Source organism: Arvicanthis niloticus, chromosome 30, assembly GCF_011762505.2.
Source record: "Arvicanthis niloticus isolate mArvNil1 chromosome 30, mArvNil1.pat.X, whole genome shotgun sequence".
Taxonomy (NCBI): domain Eukaryota; kingdom Metazoa; phylum Chordata; class Mammalia; order Rodentia; family Muridae; genus Arvicanthis; species Arvicanthis niloticus.
In genome coordinates this window covers 4947190-4966880 of record NC_133438.1, presented here as the reverse complement: position 1 = coordinate 4966880, position 19691 = coordinate 4947190, and the positions used below count along the sequence as shown (strand labels likewise).

The 19691-nt window shown below is 37.2% G+C and overlaps 1 protein-coding gene across 1 annotated transcript; it reads left to right on the top strand.

Annotated features, from left to right (window-relative positions):
* Window positions 1–4524: 4524 nt before the first annotated feature.
* On the top strand, window positions 4525–5592 carry LOC143440589 (vomeronasal type-1 receptor 4-like). The gene has a single exon (XM_076927401.1). The coding sequence runs from the start codon at window positions 4555–4557 to the stop codon at window positions 5590–5592; it is 1038 nt and encodes a 345-aa protein (XP_076783516.1). The 5' UTR covers window positions 4525–4554.
* Window positions 5593–19691: the final 14099 nt, after the last annotated feature.

Genomic DNA, 19691 nt, shown 5'->3' with positions numbered 1-19691 from the left:
TAAAATCTCCATGAGAGGCAGATGGAAGAAGGGAACTGGGTGCAAGAGGGTATATGAAGGGGAATGGGAGGAGTTCGGGATCAGATGTAGAGAGTGACAGGAGAGATGGCCAGATGTCCATAGAATTGAATGGAAATCTGCAACTGATGAGGGTGGGGAGATATGGGGCATCACCAGGAAGAGACAAAGATCACAGATAAGGGGGGTGACATAGAATCAATGGAGTTGTCTGTACTTGTGACCCACAGCACTGGGGATATGTATGGAACCTGAAGTGGCCACCTTCTGTAGCCAGGCAAGAATGCCAGCGGAGTAATAGGATCATCAACACAATGACAAAATCTTTGTACCAAAATTTCTCCTGTCTACAGGAAATGCAGGGATGGGAGATAGAGCAGAGTCTGATGGCCAACCAATAACTGGCCAACTTGCAACTCATCCCATGGGAAAGCACTAATGCCTGAAACTACCAATGATACTCTGTTTGTTTATAGACAGGAGTCTAACATGGCTGCCTCTGTGAGGCTCTAACCAGCATTTGACCCAGACAGATATAGACATCCACAGCCAAACAGTGGTTGGAGCTTAGGGACACTTAGGGAAGCAGAGGAAGAAGGATTGCAGCCTCTATGGGGATGGGAATTCCATAGGAAGATCAACAGGGTCAACTATCCTGGATCCTTATTGCTCTCAGAGACTAAACCATCAAACCCCCCCCCCCCCCAAAAAAAACCATGCACAGGCAGTATCTGTGCCTCTTCACACATATCTAACAGATGTGTACCTTAAACTTCATGTGGTCATGAACAACTGAAGTGGAAGCTATCCCAAAAGCTGTTGCTTGTACATGGGATATGTTCTTTTAGCTTGGCTGCCTTGTCTGGCCTCAGTGAGGGAGGATGCACCTACGCTCACAGACACTTGATGTACCAAGGTGAGGAGATACCCAAGGGAGGACTCCACCTGCTCAAAGGGAAGGGAAGTATGTACAGGGTGGTGGAAAGAATTGTAGGATAGGTTAATCAAAATGGGGCAGTGAATGGAATGTAAACTGAATAAGTTAATAATAATAATAATTAATGATAATAGTACTAGTAATAACAATAAATCTTAGGGTATCCTATTGATACTGAAGAGTTTTTCCCCTACGTAATCACAAGTCCCAAGGAGAACCCAGCCTTTGACCCCACTAATCCAGTCCATAGAGATATTGGTACATTGAGCAGGATTTTGATTGTCCTTTAATCTAGGAAGCTGAGATCTATATATGAGAAATGTGGGAATGAACATTAGAATGAAAGATTTATAATGTCACACTGAATAAACAGACATCATACAGGACTCACTAGTAGTTCTATGGTGATGATAGATTACAAATTATATCTACTCGCTTGCTCTCCTCACCTCTCTCTCTCTCTCTCTGTCGTGTGTGTGTGCATGTGTGTGTATGTCTGTGTGTAAGACAGAGAAATAAAATACAGTTTCTAAAATTCTACAATAATATGTTTCCATGAAGCCTTTTGAATTGATATTTAGTGTTATTAACTTTCCCATATTCTCTCCTCCATCCCTAACCATAATTTAACTCATCTCATTCCATTATTATCTTTAATTGTTTAAATAAATGTTCTCTATCAAAAGACTATTAATCCTACTCTCTTACTTTTATATAAGTATCCCAAGTTTGACACACATAACTCAAGATTCGAAGCTAATGTCTATAAACTAAGAAAAATAAGCAATATTTGTCTCAAGTTGTGGCTACCATATGGAGAATGCTTGCTTCTCAATGATCCATGGGTACACAATTTTCATAATTTTATTTTGCTTAGCAGATAAATGTTGTCCCATGGTATAGATATACCACGTGATCATTATCCACTCAGCACCTGTTGGACATTTAAACTGTTTCTGTATCATGGCTATTATGAATACAGCAGCAATGAATATGGGTGATTCTCTATATTAGTAAATGATTTCTCAATCTATTTTTCTGCATGTACTTACAGGATTGAATCATTCCATGTAAAGTTCTATAAAATCTGGTACAATCTAATACAATAATAAGTCTCCATGAAGGGCTCAGAAAATAAGTCATGATCGACCTTGAAACAAATCAACCTTGGAGTAACCCAAAGAGTCATGGGGGAAACAAAGACTTTGGTTGATTTTCAGACTAAAAAGCACTTGTCCACACAAGGGAAAATACAAGATTCCAGATTGCATGGTGAGGGTCTGTCTGGAAGGACTTGATGTCAGCTGGATTTTACAAGACCAAAACATATGGTATAATGCACCCCCTAGATATTACCTAACATATCCCTTGATCTATCCTGAAGAGCACCTCTCCACACCTGATGCGAACACCACTTTACAACTTAAATCCTCCCTAAGGAAATAAGAAAAACTTCTTCTTCTCACTTCTGCCCTACTACTCATTACAATACAACAAACTCTTGGGCATCATCATTAATTAACAGAAAGTAAAAACGGTAATTTCCTCTTGGGATAAATACTTTTTCTATCATTAAAAGTATTTGAATATCCCCATACAGCCATGTTCAATAACAGCACAGATGACACAGGAATGGACTCTCTGAGGGATGTCAGGGCCAGATCCTGTCCCTTTATGAGCTCTGATATCTGGCCTCATTCAGTGATGTACCTGGCACTTCATGGAAAACATGGGAGAGGTGGGCATTTCTTTGAATTTGTCTTAGGAAATAGATACACCAAGAAGTTCTTCACTGGGAGAAAAAGTCAGAGCTGTTTCTTCAGTAACTGTCAGGAGCTGGCCTGCACATCTGTGAGCTACACCATCTTTGCTGGGACTGAGCAGGTGAGATATCTGCAAGTTTAGATTTCTTCTTCAGTTCTCTTGTCCCTCCTACAATCCAAGGTGTCTTCCAAAGTGAACATGAATTATTAGAATGGTTCTGTCTTTCTCTCCATGGCTTACCTAATTATGTCAATGATTTCGTTAGTCTAAAGAAAATGTCTATTTCATGGCTTAGCACTTATTGCAAAATGTTCTTTAATGTGACATCTGTACATGAGATGACAGGTTTTTAGTTGTGCACTGGAGGCTTATTGCTTTTATGCAGAAAAAAATAGAGGAATTGGAGAGGAAGTATGAGCTTTATTTATTTTTAAATAAATAATGTTATCCTCTTTCCCTATTTCCCCTCCACCCAGAAACCCCTTATCCCATTCCCCTCCTCCTGCTTCTATGAGGATGTGCCCCCAACCACCCACCCACTGACATCTCTCCACACTTGAATTCCCCCACACTGGGCCATCCAGCCTTCACCTGACCAAGGACCCCTATGTTTCACAAAAGAAGGCAAAGACTCAGATATGTGTCCAGCACCTGATCCCTTCCAAAAAAATTTAAATCAGACAGTTATGAATCAATGTTATGCCAGGATTCCCTCAAAATTGTTCCACACATAGACAATAGATGTATGAATCAAGGTTCTTCTGTATAAACAGAATAGTAGCATATTTTTAAAATAATATTTTGTATTCTATCATTATGATGAGTAGTGTGAAAGACATATTGCATATACTCTTTCTTATAAACATTTATTAATTTATTTTTATTGATTTAATGTATGTGACTACACTGTTGCTCACTTCAGACACACCAGAAGATAGCACTTGATCCCATTTCAGACAGTTGTGAGCCACCATGTAATTGCTGAGAAATTGAGCTCAGGACCTCTGGAAAAGCAGTCAGTGCCCTTAATCACTCAGCCATCATTCCATGTCCTCATTCACATTCTTTACAAAGCATGAATTTAAATATTATGTTACAATTTTGAAGACTTCTTTTGTATTTTATGTGCACTAGGGTTTTGCCTGAACTGATGGCTATGAAGGTCCAAATCCCCTGAAACTGGGGTGACACACAATTCTGAGCAGTCATAAGAGTGGTGGTATTGAACCTGTATCCTCTGGAAGAGCAAGATAGTACTCGTAATTGCTGAGACATCTTTCTATTCCTTTATTATATTTTTAAAGATATACTTACTTTATTTTATGCATCTTACTGTTTTGCTTGTGTGTATGATAGGAAATACATGAATAAAGTGCCACGAAACTGAGTAGAGGTCATTAGAACCAGAATCATCTCCCCAACAAATAATTTGTATTTCTTAACGTATTGTTATATCATGAGGAATGATGTTTAGTTCTCATGAATCAAAAATGCACTCCTGTCTACAGACGTTCCTGTACACACATGCAGACCCCATGCTATGTTAAAATGAGTGTCACAGTGTTGGACAAGAGAGGTAGAGTTGCATCTCACACTCAGTTCCATCATGAGTGAAGGGAAAGGAAAATAAGTGTAAAAATGATATTTTGGATCAATTTTCATTCTGCATTTTCCAGAAAAATCTTCTGTAGGGTGACACATCAGTGCCAACTTTTTTCAAGAAAAAAAAAAAACACTCCAAATTAGTTGAAAATCTCAGATGATTGAGGAGACTCTTGAAGAAACACTGTTCAACCAACCTGATTCTTACACCATTGTCCAGTGAAGTCATCTCCATGCTGTCTCAAAATAAAACCCTGAAAACCACAGAAGAAGTTGCTCTTCAGACTGTTTTGCTTTGCCAGATTGTGGTTGGGACTGTGGGCAACATCCTTCTGTTTCTCCATAATTTCTCTCCAATCTTGACTGACTCCCAACTGAGGCCTATACAAGTCATTCTAACCAACTTGGCTGTGGCCAATGCATTCATTCTTCTTCCCATGCCATTTTTATACAATATGATTGGTTTTGTTCCAAGGAAACCTGCAACTGACCTCACATGTAAACTTGCATACTTCTTTCATGCAGTGGCTCGAGGCATAAACATGTGTTCCACCTGTGCCCTGAGCACCTACCAGTTTGTCACTCTTGTTTCTGGGAACTGGGCTAGGGTCGTGTTCAGGGAAATATCCCCCAAGGTTCTAAGTTATTCTTGCTACAGTTGCTGGTTGTTCAGTGTCTTAAACAGTGCTTACATACCAATAAAGGTCAGTGGTCCACAGAAATCACATAATGACACTGATTCTAAAAACATGTGGGTCTGCTCCACCTCTGGGTTCAGTGTAGGCATCAGATTCTTGCAGTTTTCCCATGACATCATGTTCATTGGCATCATGGTCTGGACCAGTGTCTCCATGGTGATTCAACTAAACAGACACCACCAGAAAATGCACTACATACATAACCCCAATCAGAATGACAGAGGCCACGCTGAGACCAGAGCAGCCCACACCATACTGATGCTGGTGGTCACATTTGTGTGGATTTATATCCTAGATTGTATTTGTAATTTAGTTCATATTTCTTTTGTGGACTCACATCTCTGGTTGAGGCATGTCAAAGAACTTCTGGCTCTAAGTTTCCCTACCATATCACCCTTACTGTTGATCTTTAGGGATCCTAAGGGTCCTTGTTCTCTGCTCTTCATTTATGGTTTGAAAATCCACATGACTGAGGAGCCATTACAGAGTAACAATAAGGTCAAAACATTTCCAAAGTCTGAAAACCCTCAACCTGACACAAGCATGAGTAGTACTGATCCTGCCTTGCTCTAAGGATGAATCTACCCATAGACATATCCCATACGCAGCTCTGCCACCCTTGAGGTAGTCATGTCTCCTAGTGTCCACGATTCAGGGTAAACTTCATATCTCCTTGTAAGAACTTGTTCAGCTATCACCAGGAATTCCTCCTCATGCAAATGAAGCATTCCAACCACCTCAGCTTCTGCCAATGGTGTACACTCATCTCCAAAACCCCTACCTACTCCCCAAGGGTCATATAGACCATGCCACCCTCAATAAAGATGTCTGTTTCACTGAAAACTATCTCCAGAGATGGCTGTTTCTCCTGAACTCACTCTGGCTGAGAGTATGCTAATATGCTTGCAAAATAAACATGTTTCTCAGTTGTATAAAAGTGGGCTACTTATTCTTTGAGATTCTTTTCTATCCAGCCACTTTTCTGAAGTTGTTTATCAGCTGTAGGAGTTCTCAGGTATAATTTCTGTGGTCTTTCATATATACTACCATATCATCTGTGAATAGTGATATTTGATTTCTTCTTTTCCAATTTGTATCCCACTGATTTCCTTTTGTTTTCTTACAGCTCTAGCTAGAACTTCAACTATTATATTGAATAGAAAAGGAAAGCATGGGCAGCCTTCTCTTTTCCCTTATTTTAGTGTATTGCTTTAATTTTCTCCCCATTTACTTTAAAGTTGACTACAGTGTGCAGTATACTGCCTTTGTTATGTTTTGGCATGTACCTTTTATTCCTGAACTCTCTAAAACTTTTAACATAAAGGGATGTTCAATTTTGTCAAAGGCTTTCTTGGCCTCTAATGAGACAATCCTGTAATTTTTTCTTTCAGTTTTTTTTTATATCATGGATAACATTGATGAATTTTCATATATTGAGCTATCTCTGCATCTCCAAGAAGAAGCCTAATTGATCATAATGAATGATGTCTTTGATGAATCCTTGGACTTGATTTGTGAGTATTTTATTGGGTATTTTTGCATCACTATTCATAAGAGGAATTAGTTTAAATTCTATTTCCTGAAATTTTACTTCTTTGTTGAGTCTTTGTGTGGTTTAGGTATCAGAGTGACTGTGGCCTTGTAGTATGAGTTTCACAATGTTTCCTCTGTCTCTATTTGTGGGATAGTTTATGATTACTTTTAATTAGCGCTTAATAGAAAATCTGATATAGTTTTATCTAAAACCATCTATCTGGCTTTGAGTTTTTATTTTATTGAGCGACTTGTAATGATTGCTTCTATATCCTTAAGGGTTATAGGACGTTTTAGTTCGTTTACCTGATCTTCATTCATCTTTGATAAGTGGAGTCTATCAGGCCAACCATCCATTTTACTTAGATTTTCTAATTTTGTGGTGTACAGACTTTTGAAGTAGGACCAAATGATTCTTTGGATTTTCTGTGTCTGTTGTTATGTCCCTCTTTTTGTTTCTGATTTTGTTTATTTGAATATTGTCTTTTTGCCTTTTATTTCAATTGGCTAAGGGCTTGAAAATCTTGTTGATTGTCTAAAAAGAAAAAACAGTTCTTGGTTTTTAAATTCTATCAGCCATTCTTTTTGCTTCAAGATCATTGATTTGAGTAGTGAGCTTGGTTATTTCCTGCCATCTACTACTTGTGGGTATGTTTCTATCTCTTTTCCTAAAGCTTTCAAGTGTGCTATCAAATTGTAGTATGAGATCTCTCCAGTTTCTTTATGATGGTGCTTAGTGCTGTGAAATTCCTTCTTAGCACTGCTTTCATTGAGTCAACTTTCAGAATGTTGAGCCTTTATTTTCATTGAATTCTAGAAACTTTATTTTCTTTCTTTTTTCTTCTTTGACCAAGTGTCTAGTGAATAGACAATTGTTTGGTTTCTATTAGTTTACAAGCTTTCTGTTGTTTCTGCAGTGGTTGAAGTCCAAGTTTAATAGATGGTGATTGGATAATATGCATGTGGTTATTTAAAACATGTTTTATCTTCTAGAATTTTATTGTGACTCAGTACATGGATAATATTGGGGAAAGTTCTATGAGGTGCTAAGAAGAAGTTATATTATTTTGTGTTTTGTGAAATGTTCTGTTAGGTCCATTTGAATCATAATCTCTCTTAATTTTGTTACTTCCTTATTCAGTTTCTTTCTTGATGTCCATTTGTGATAGTAGGGTGTTGATGTCTCCCACCATTATTGTGTGGGATTTCATGTGTTATGGAAGCTTTAGTAGTGTGTCTTTAATGAATGTTGGTCCCCTTACATTTGGGGCATAGATTGTGATAGCAACTTTGTAAAGTTTTCTTTTGATGAATATGAAGTACCAATCTCTTTGGCTTACTTTGTGCTCAAGGTCAATTTAGTTAGATATTAAAATGGCTAGGCTACTCTACCTTGTTACTTGGGTCCATTTGCTTAGAAAATCTCTTTCCAGACCTGTACTCTGAGGTGGTATCTGGCTTTGTTGCTGAGGCATGTTTCTTGTATTTAGCAGAGTGATGGATCCTGTTTGTCCATCCATTCTGTTAGCCCATACCATTTTATTGGGGACTTGAGTCACTGATATTGATAGATATTAGTGACCAATGACTGTTAATTCCTGTTTTTTGATGTTGGAGGTGTTAGTGTGTCATTTATAGTACAGAACACTGAAGACAGCTTATTAATGCCCTTAAGTGCTCTACTCAGTAAATATATGTTGAACATCTGTCTTTATGTATCACATATGGTGAATCACAGATATAATCTCACCACTGAGTAAGCTGAGGAGGAAGATTGCTATACAATCATTGGTAGCTTTGACTCTATAGAGCTAGATGCAGTACAAATAGTCATACAGTGATTTTGTCTCAAGCCTCTCCTCTAACCCCAGGCAAAGAATACTCAGAATCATCTTAGAAAGTCAATGTCTTACTTTTGATATACTAGAGGTTTCCAGTCTAAGAGGAAATATGCTCAGAGTGTTCTACATTCCTCATAACCTCTATACACTACCACTACCATTTGAGCTCTATAATCAAAACCAGTCTTGTTACTAGTTGAATGGTTTCTACATAGTTTATCTTTTAGAGGTAAGGCTAATAACACAACTATTATCACATCATTATCTTTTGGAAGATTTAAGTTATATTGTGTAAAACACAGATGTATATTTCTCATAAAACAATATGTAATATCTTCTTTAAGGAGACCATGTTTTCATCCCTTCTTTGCTCCACCTCTATTTTCCCTAAATCCTGGCATGTTAGAAAAGAAAAAAATATTGTTTAATGTATTTTGCATACATACTAATAAACATTGTTTGAATCAGCCTAAGAAATTTTTCTGATGAATGCTTATTCTTTTGTTTTTTTGTTTTTTTGTTTTTGTTTGTTTTTCGAGACAGGTTTTTTTCTGTGTAGCCCTGGCTATCCTGGAACTCACTCTGTAGACCAGGCTGGCCTCGAACTCAGAAATCTGCCTGCCTCTGCCTCCCAAATGCTGGGATTAAAGGCGTGTGCCATCACCGCCTGGCGATGAATGCTTATTCTTAAAGGTCTGTAGGTTAATAGGCAGCCTACAGAATAGGAATAGATTTTAACAAATTCCACATCCAACTGAGGGCCTATATCCAAAATATGGAAAGAATCCAAGAAACTAGATATTTTAAAACCAAATAATCAAGTTTAAAATGGGGTACAGATTTAAAAAGAGAATTCTGAATAGAGGAAACTCAAATGGATGAGAAACTATTTACAAATGTTCAACCTCCTTAGCCATCAGGTAAATACAAATCAAAATTCCTTAAATTCCATTTTGAACCTCAAAATTACTAAAATCAACTTAAAACTAATATTTCATCCTGGAAAGTATATAAATCAAGAATGTTCCTCCACTGATATTGGGAGCATGAAGTTGTATAGCCATAATAGAAATAGATATGGTGGATCCACAGAAAACTGAGAATCAATCTACCTGAAAACCCAGCTATACCAGTTCTGGGAGTACACCAAAGACTTTATTCTATCACATGATAAACTATGTTAATAGTGGCCTTATTCATACTATACAGGAGATGGAAAAAACTAGATTTTGCTCAACTAAAGAATAGATAAAGAAAATGTGCTGTATTGATACAATGAAGAATTACTTAAGTGTTTATAAAAAGACATAAAAGTTACAGGCAAATTGATGGAAATAGAAAATAATCATTCTGAGTAAGGCCAACCCAACCCAGAAAAAAATATGGTATATATTCTCTTAAGTGAATATTAGCTTTTAAATAAAGGATAATTACAGTAGACTTCACAGACTTGAAGAGGCTAACTAAGAGAAAGACCTTAATGGGGTGTATGGGTCTTCCTCAAAAGGGAAAATATAACAGATGTTGCAGTTAAATTATAGGCAGTTCTGGGGGGAAAACATGAGGAATCATATGGAAGAAACATGACTGGAAAGGAAAAGAGATAGATAGATAGATAGATAGATAGATAGATAAGAGAGAGAATAAAATATGGGGGAGTAATGAATGGAATTGTGGGCACTTGAAGAGTGAAGTGGAACCTAGTACAGTGGAAAGTTCCTGGAATCTATGAGAGTGACTCTAGTGAGGACTTCATGACTCAGAGTGTGTTCTGACAATTTCTGTAACCAGACAAGCCTTCCAGTGGTGCAACTGGGGCACCAGTCCAGCCACAAAACCTTCCTTCTACACCCTGTACTTTCTTCAAGTTTTGTTGCAACAAAGATGGCTCAAAACTTATGGATGTGGGCAACCAATGACTGATCTATCTTGACATCCACACCACAAAAAGGAGCCCATATCTGACACTGCCTAGATGCCCAGAAATTGGGAGCTGGATAGCTTGGAGAGCTACACACTACTGGCAACCCCCCCCCAACAATAGTCTAGTGAAAACATTACTAATGATATTCTGTCCTCAGAAAGTATTTTTCCAGTATTTACTGATAGCAGAGGCAGAGGAACAAAGTCGAAGATTAAATGGGGCTTGGGGAACCCTGAGGAAGAGAGGGAGGAAGAACAAGAGTGGTCAAGAACACCAATAGAACATGTAACATAAAATCATATAAAATCACATAAAATCACAGAGTGAAGTGATAATCATGGAGTCTATGTGGGTCTGACCTAGGACTTGTGCATATATGTTATTGATGTTTAGCTTAGGATGTTTGTGAAACTCCTAACATAAGAAGTGTGTCTGTCTCTAATACCTTTGCCTACTTTTCCTCCTACTGGACTACCTCTTTCAGCCTTGATATTTATAAGTTGTGAAATGTTTGGTAGCTAACATCAATTTCTATTCATGTACAAGAAACAAATTCTGTTCCCAGCATCCACTTTGGCAGTTAGCAACTAACTATAACTACAGATTCAGAGGGCCTAATGGTCTTTTATGGCTTTTATGGGCACTACACACATGTGGTACACTGACACACAGCATATCACATATACACATAAAATAAAAATAAATAGAACTTGTTTTGGATCTGGCACTTGAGATTTTACTTTTAGTCTTTAAAATGCAGAGCGAAGGTCCTTGTTTTATATCTTACCTATTAGTTTTTTCTCAATTCTTCTGCCATTTTTCATGACTTTTTTTCTATTGCTTTAAATCTTCAGTCTTTTCGATATTTAATATTTAAGATAATTGTGATAAAACATGTGAAAATTAGTATTTGGTTTTGCATTGTAATATGGGCTCAAAAAACTTATGTTTTAGTTAGAATACTGTTGGACCCTTCATATACTATTTAAACTTGATCAATCACACAATATTGTGTTAGCTTAGTAGCTGGACATCAACATACAAACAAGGGTAGAATCCAGGCCTTATGTGATAATAGGTAGCACACATGCTGAGCCACTTTCTCTCTTGACAACATAGAAGTTTTTACTTGGAAACAATATTTTTCTAACAAAGGTTGTTTAACAATTCATCCCTACTGGTTAGAGTTCATTTCTCCACTAGATCCATGTCAATAGCTTGTGACTTCTACAGTGAAAACTAATATTATTACATTTGGAAAAATAACTATTTCTATCTATGGTAGGTTTGATGTGCTTGTCCCAGGGATTGGCACTACTAGAAGCTGTGGCCCTATTGGAGTACTCGTGGGCTTGTTGGGGGAAGTGTGTCATCGACACTGAAATCCTCCTCCTACATGGCAGCCAGTCTTCTCCTAGCAGCTTTCAGATGAAGAGGTAAAACTCTCAGCTCCTCCTGTGCCAGGATCAAGGAATATGTTAGATAATATCCAGGGGGTGCATTACACCATATACTTTCATCTTGCAAAACCTGGCTGACACCAAGTCCTTTCAGACAGACCATCACCTTGCAATCTGGAATCTTGTATTTTTCCTTGTATGGACAAGTGGGTTTTTTATTCTATATTTTATTATTTTATTTATTTATATTTCAGATGTTTTCCCCTTTCCCCATTCCCTCCCCACCCCCTCTTAAACCCATATTCCATCCTGCCTCCTCATTTTTTGCTTTTATGCTATTTAAATTACATGCAAGTATTAAGGTCAGTTTCAGATTGAGGAGCTAGCAACACAATAGATGCAAATAATCAAGAAACTAGCAAGACAATAATCCCAGATAGTCAAAGAACAACAGGACAATAAACAAAGTCTCATGACTATTCCCATGATAACTATTTCTAAGAGCTTATCAGGATGACCAAAATATCTGTTACTACTTCCCTGTCCTAGACCAAATCAGTTTCATTCCTGAAGGATACTTCTTTGTTTTAGCTTAAGACTTAGACTCCTGCCTGTAATTACTTCTTTGTTCTAGCCTAATATTTAGATTCCTGCCTGAAATTACTTCTTTGTTCTAACCTAATGTCAGACTCCTTCTAAGCAGCTCATTTCCTTGTCCTTGGCCCATGTCAGATACTGCCAGGAAGCCACAAAAGCTCTCCACATCTCCCTCTTCTTTATTGCATAAACCAGACTGAGCCTGTCTTAGGTTGATCTGACAAGAACGCCTTTCTTACCTTTCCTGGAATTTGCATTATCAAAAGCAATTCACTTCTGTCTTAGGTTGGTAAGGCTCTGTGCAGAATCATACCCATCCTTGGCTTGCCAGCCTGTTAAATTAATAACTCTGTCTGGGGGTCCATTTTAGTTTCAAGTCATGTACTTTGGCTGCCAACATTTTGATGTAGTTAGAGACAAGCTTTAACACGATGTGCAGGAATAAAACTATTCCCAGGACAAAAGGGCTATAATGGTCACGCTATATATGCCATTTCTGAGGTGTGACCAAAATGGAAATACTGACCTCAAGCCATGAATAATTTTATCAGCAATATCTGCAGCATCAAAGGTCATCAGAGAAGCATTCTTTAAATTCATAATCTCACTAAGCAAGGTTAAAACATCTAGAGAGGTGTTAGAATTATGTCAAATACCCTACAAGTGTCTTTAAACTTTTTTTAAATTATAATGGCTGTCATTGTACATTTTAGAAGTAACACCACTCCAATGGTGTCTGTCACAACATTTGAGATGGCTCCTAACTCTTTAACCCTGAACCTCTGTCCAATAATTTGACTAGGATGTTGAACATCAATACATTATTCCAAACACCTATATAAATCCTTTGTATACTCAACACATTAGTACCAATTTTTGCTAAATGATTAACAAAAGTAGCTGTCTTAACTTGTTGTGTCAAAGCTGTTGCAGAAGCAGTGGTGCTAGCAATTAATGGAATTAAAGCTGTTATACCAGGAATAATCAAGGCCTCTACCCTCTTACTTCTGCTTTAAGCCTAACTAACTTCTTGCAGCACTTGCAAGCTTTTTTCAGGAAATTGAGGTTTTCTAATACTCAGAGCAGTAAGATAAAACCTGGTTGATAGGTCCCTGTAACAGAAATTCCAGGTTTCAACACACTACACAATTAGAAAGTATAAAGTCAATGCAACTTACAATAAATATGTAGAAGAGACAAAAATGATTTTAACTTGACAATTAAAAGAGTCTTAACACATGCACTAACACTTGTTTGAAATCCAGATTCTGTCCCAACTTTATCTCTTGCTATCATTACATCATAGAGAACTGCAGCTAATTTCCAAATATGTCTCTGAAAATGTCCAGATACCACCTTCCAAATGAAGACTGTTATTTCCAATATTGAATTGATTTCTAGGCCAGTACATGATTGAAACCTACTTGCTGGTCACCTTTAAGAAAAATACAAGAGATATTGTATAAATTTGATTTTGTCAGGGAATATTTTGGTTTCTCCATCTATAGTGATTGAGAGTTTTGCTGGGTATAGTAGTCTGGGCTGGCATTTGTGTTTTCCTAGGGTCTGTATGATATAGGTCTAAGTTCTTATGGCTTTTATAGTGTCCGGTGAGAAGTCTGGTGTAATTCTTATAGGTCTGCCTTTATATGTTACTTTGCCTTTTTCCCTTACTGCTTTTAGTATTTTTTCTTTGTTTTGTGCATTTGATGATTTGATTATTATGTGATGGGAGGAATTTCTTTTCTGGTCTAGTCTATTTGGAGTTCTGTTGACTTCTTGTATGTTTATAGACATCTCTTTCTTACGTTAGGAAAAATTTCAGCTATAATTTTGTTGAAGATATTTACTGGTCCTTTAAGTTGGGAATCTTCACTCTCATCTATACCTATTATCCTTAGGTTTGGCCTTCTCATTGTGTCCTGGATGTCCTGAATGTTTTGGGTTAGGAGCCTTTTGCATTTTGCATTTTCTTTGACAGTTGTGTCAATGTTTTCTATGGTATCATCTGTACATGAGATTCTCTCTTCTATCTCTTGTATTCTGTTGGTGATGCTTGCGTCTATGACTCCTGATCTCTTTCCTAGGTTTTTTATCTCCACGGTAGTCTCCCTTTGAGATTTCTTTATTGTTTCTACTTCCATTTTTAGATCCTGGATGGTTTTGTTTAATTCCTTCACCTGTTTGGTTGTGTTTTCTTGCAATTCTTTAAGGGATTTTTGTGTTTCCTCTTTAAGGGCTTCTACATGTTTACCTGTGTTCTCCTGTACTTCTTTGAAAGAGATATTTATGTCCTTCTTAAAGTCTTCTATCATCATCATGAAAAGTGATTTTAATACTAAATCCTGCTACAGTGAGTGCATACCATGTGTGTTCTTTTGTGATTGGGTTTCCTCACTCAGGATGATATTTTCCAGTTCCATTCATTTGCCTAAGAATTTCATGAATTCATTGTTTTTAATAGCTGAATACTACACCATTGGGTAAATGTACCACATTTTCTGTATTCACTCCTCTGTTCAAGGACATCTGGGTTCTTTCTAGCTTCTGGCTATTATAAATAAGGCTGCTATCAACACAGAGGAGCTTGTGTCCTTGTTATATGTTGGAGCATCTTTTGGGTATATGCCCAGGAGTAATACAGCTGGGTCCTCAAGTAATACTATGTGCAATTTTCTGAGTAACTGCCAGAGTGTTTTCCATAGTGATTGTAACAGCTTACAATCCCAGCAACAATGGAGGAATGTTCCTTTTTCTCCACATCCTCACCAGCATCTACTATCACCTGCATTTTTGATCTTAGCCATTCTGACTGGTGTGAGGTGGAATCTCAGAATTGTTTTGATCTGCATTTCCCTAATGACTAGGGATGTTGAACACTTCTGTAGGTGCTTTTTGACCATTCAAGTATTTTCAGTTGAGAATTCTTTGTTTAGCTCTCTTCCACATTCTTTAATCATGTTCTATGATTGTCTTGAGTCTAATTTCTTGAGTTGTTTACAAACATTGGATATTACCCCTCTATCAGATACAGAATTAGGAAAGATATTTTTCCAATCTGTTGGTGGCTGCTTTGTCCTATTGACAGTGTCATTTGCTTTACAAAAGATCCCATTTTTCAATTCTTGATCTTAGAGCATACGCCATTGGTGTTCTGTTCAGGAACTTTTCTCCTGTGCCCATGTGTTCGAGATTTTCCCCATTTTATCTTCTATTAGTTTCAGAGTATCTGGTTTTATGTGGAGGTCCTTGATCTACTTGGACTTGAGCTTTGTAGAAGGAGATAAGAATCCATCAATTTGCATTCTGCTACATGCTGACCTCCAGTTGAGCCGGCACCATTTGTTGAAAATGTTGGGTTTTTTTCCACTGGATAATTTTAGCTTGTCAAATATCAAGTGACCATAGGTATGTGGGCTCATTTCTGGGTCTTCAATTCTATTCCATTGATCTTCCTACCTGTCTCTGTACCAATACCATGCAGTTTTTATCACTATTGCTATGCAGTACAGCTTTAGATCTGAGATCGTGATTCCCCCTGAAGTTCTTCTATTGTTGAGAATATTTTTCACTATCCTGTTTTTTTGTTATTCCAAAGGAATTTGCAAATTGCTTTTCTTATATCTATTAAGAATTAAATCGGAATTTTGATGGGGATTTTATTGAATCTGTAGGTTGCTCTTAGCAAAATGGCCATTTTCACTATATTAATCCTGCTAATCCATGAGCATAAGAGAACTTTCCATATTCTGAGATCTTCAATTTCTTTCTTCAGAGACTTGAAGTTCTTGTCATACATATCTTCTACTTGCTTAGTTAGATTCACACCAAGGTATATTCAAACCACCACAGACATTAAACCACATAGAGCACTGTAGAGCTGATGATGAAAATAAAGGACTAGAGAAACTCTGGAGGGATTCAATAACTATCATATCAAATGTGCCACATGCAATCTAAGAAAGCAGATAAGCAACTTTCTCAATAACATACTGTAGCTAGGGTTACAGATGCCAAGTTGGAATAGATGAAACAGGAAACACATATTGCCAATAAAGATAAAAATAAGGAGATACCAAAAAAAAAAAAAAAATCCATAACCAGCTCTTTCCTTGCCAAAAGCCAGAAGTGCCTGTGGGCCCCTGCACAGTATCCCTTTATCCGAGATCATTGATTCCAGAAGTGGTTGGATTCTTCAAGATCAGATTTGGTTTCTAAAAGACTCTGGGTTACCACTCTATAGAGATGAGAGGGGCAGAATAACGGTAATGTCCAAGAAAATGAAATGACTTACATCAAAGAGAGCAAAATCTCTGATCTTGGAGACTCAACTTTCATTGACCAATTACATGGTCAAGGAATTATAACTCAAGAAGAACCATCCCTGGAAAGATGGGCTGCTCATAACTCACTCTAAATAGATGGACAGAATAATTATCTGCTTGATAAAATACTTTGAGTTTTCTTCCCACATTCTCACCCCCTAGCACAGGCTCTTACAGAGTTTAGCCAAGCTGTTCTTAAATATACTCTTTCTGTTTCTACTTTAAGCATGCTTGTACTTACACTGGACAATGTTTAAACTCTCTCCATGCCCTGTTCTCCACCATGAAGGCTGTCTGCCCTCATATGAATAAATGCCATGCTAGATTAATTCAAATATATGGCTCTTTTCCATTGCTTGTTTGTTCCCCTTCTTTGAAAAGCTCTTTACACCTACAGCATATCTCACTTGGCGTGTTTTTCTTTTTTCTTTCTTTCTTTCTTTCTTTCTTTCTTTCTTTCTTTCTTTCCTTCTTCTTCTTCTTCTTCTTCTTCTTCTTCTTCTTCTTCTTCTTCTTCTTCTTCTTCTTCTTCTTCTTCTTCTTCTTCTTCTTTTTGGTTTTTCAAGACAGGGATTCTCTGTGTAGCCCTGGCTGTCCTGGAACTGACTCTGTAGACCAGGCTGGCCTCGAACTCAGAAATCCGTCTGCCTCTGCCTCCCAAGTGCTGGGATTAAAGGCATGCACCAGTGTGTTTTTCTTTTAATCTCTAATAAAATCACTTTGGCTTCCATATCATCCATATTTAAATACTTTGTTATATGAAACTAGGAACCCCAAGAAGTAGCCTCAAATTTTCATTTTATACTCTACTTACCATGATGATACCACAAAAATTTGAATAACTAGGTTATAAACACATATGAATGCACTCACATAAACTAATAAATGTAATTTTATAAATAAAGCATTACTGGATCTACATTAGAGGTTTCTGAAACTCTCTGTCTTAACAGGTGGTTCCCATTGTCTTCTCTTTCATTGTTCTTTTATGATGTTGAAGAGAGGACCAGTGTGTGACTCAATAAACCAAGCCAATCTTCCCAGGACACACTGTTGCCATGACATCGTACTTTGTACTGCTATTGAAATTATAGATATTCAGGTCTTGAATTACAGATATTCATGCACATATCATCAGAACTGTTTGGCGGAGGATCCTCACACATTCCCTAGAGATGCTAGAAGACAAACAGCCAGACATTTACCATCTTAGAATATCTGGTAATTTTATCCTATAAATTCATTTTACCATAATTAGCATCAACCAATCTCTTCACCTAAACAGATGTTCTTTAGACTATCTCATATCACACACCTCAAGTCTTACTAATTTATTTATTGAGTATGTTTCTCTCTCTCTCTCTCTCTCTTTCTCCCTCTCTCTCTCTCTGGGTGTGTGTGTGTTTAGATGCATGTACCATTGAAAAACTAGAGGAACTCAATTCCTTACTTGTACCATGTAAATCAAAGAAATAACTGAAGTTCTCAGATTTTATATAATATTGTAGTTTGGCGTATTTTAGTTTTTTTCTTTTAATTTGTTTTATTGGATATTATATTTATTTACATTTCAGATGTCATCTTTTTTCCCCATTTCCTCTCCCTAGAACCCCCTATCAAACCCCCTCCTCATTTTTGGTTTATACCATTTGAATTACATGCAAGTATTCAGGTCAGTTCTAGGTTAAGGGACTAGCAATACAATAGATGCAAATAGTCAAGGAACAAGCAAAACAATAAACACAAATAGTCAAAGAATCAGCAAGGCAATAAACAAAATTCTGGGTTTTGTTTAATGTTGTGGTACTGCACTGATTTTCAAGTTACCCTGAGTAACCCCTACTCTAAGGGACAAATCCACCTTTGACCTAACTAACACAGTCCACAGAGATATTTAAGCACTGAACAGGATTTTGAATGTCCTCTGACCATGGCAAATAAGATGTATATTTGAGAGAAATGGGAATGGACACTGAGATGAAAAAAATCTATAATGTCACAGTGCCTGGTTAGAAACCATACAGGTCTTAGTAGGAATTAGGTGATGAGTGAGGAGATACAAAATCATATACCACATCCCTCTATCTATCTATCTATCTATCTATCTATCTATCTATCTATCTATCTATCTACCTCTATCACTGTTTTTCTCTAACACATGTACACACATGCAAGCATTTCCAAAATTCTAAAGTAATAGTTTCTCTGATGCCTTTATAATGGGCTTTTAGTATTACTAACTCAATCCACGTTCTCTCCTCTACACTGTCTTTCATCCCCTCACCATAATTTCACTCTCCACGTTCCATTAGCCTCTTTAATCCTCTATCAAAAGATCCTTAACCTTAACCTTAAGTTGTTTATTTAACTCCTGATCTTTATATAAGTAGTATAAATGGAACACACATCACTTAAGATTTAAAGATAATATGTACAAACTAGGGAAATGGGCAATGTTTGTCTTAAGTTGTGAGTTACCATATGCAGAATGATTGTTTCTCAGCCATTCGTTTATGTACAAACTTCATAATGAATAGTCTCACATGTAATAAATGTTCCCCATTATTGTTATTTATTCATCACCTAATGGACAGTTTAGCATCTATCTCATGGCTACTAAGACTACAGCCATAATGAACATGGATGGGTCTCTATATTAGTTAATGATTGCACAATGCATATCCTTGCCTGGATATACACTATTAATACTTTACCTGTAAAAATCTATAGAAAGAAGCACAGTCAGTTATACTTCTCATAAGTAACTGTAGTGTCTAAGACCATGAGTCATGATCTACCTCAAAACAAATAGATGTTGAAATAACACAAGGACTAATGAGGGAAAATGCAGGCTTTATGTGGGAAGCGGCTCCACTCTCGCCATTACAAGGTAGCGCTTGGCATAGGCATTGCTTGAGAGAAAAGACAACTCCATATATGGAGTTGTATGCGCTGAGAGGTGTGGTTACCCAATCACCTTACCTCGTGTCATTGAGAGTGGCCAATTAGTAGTGACACCGTGGCAGTCACTGATTGGAACAAGGAAAAGGTT

Coding starts and splice junctions, on each gene's coding strand:
- LOC143440589 (XM_076927401.1), top strand. CDS start 4,555: ATGCTGTCTCAAAATAAAACCCTGAAAACCACAGAAGAAGTTGCTCTT.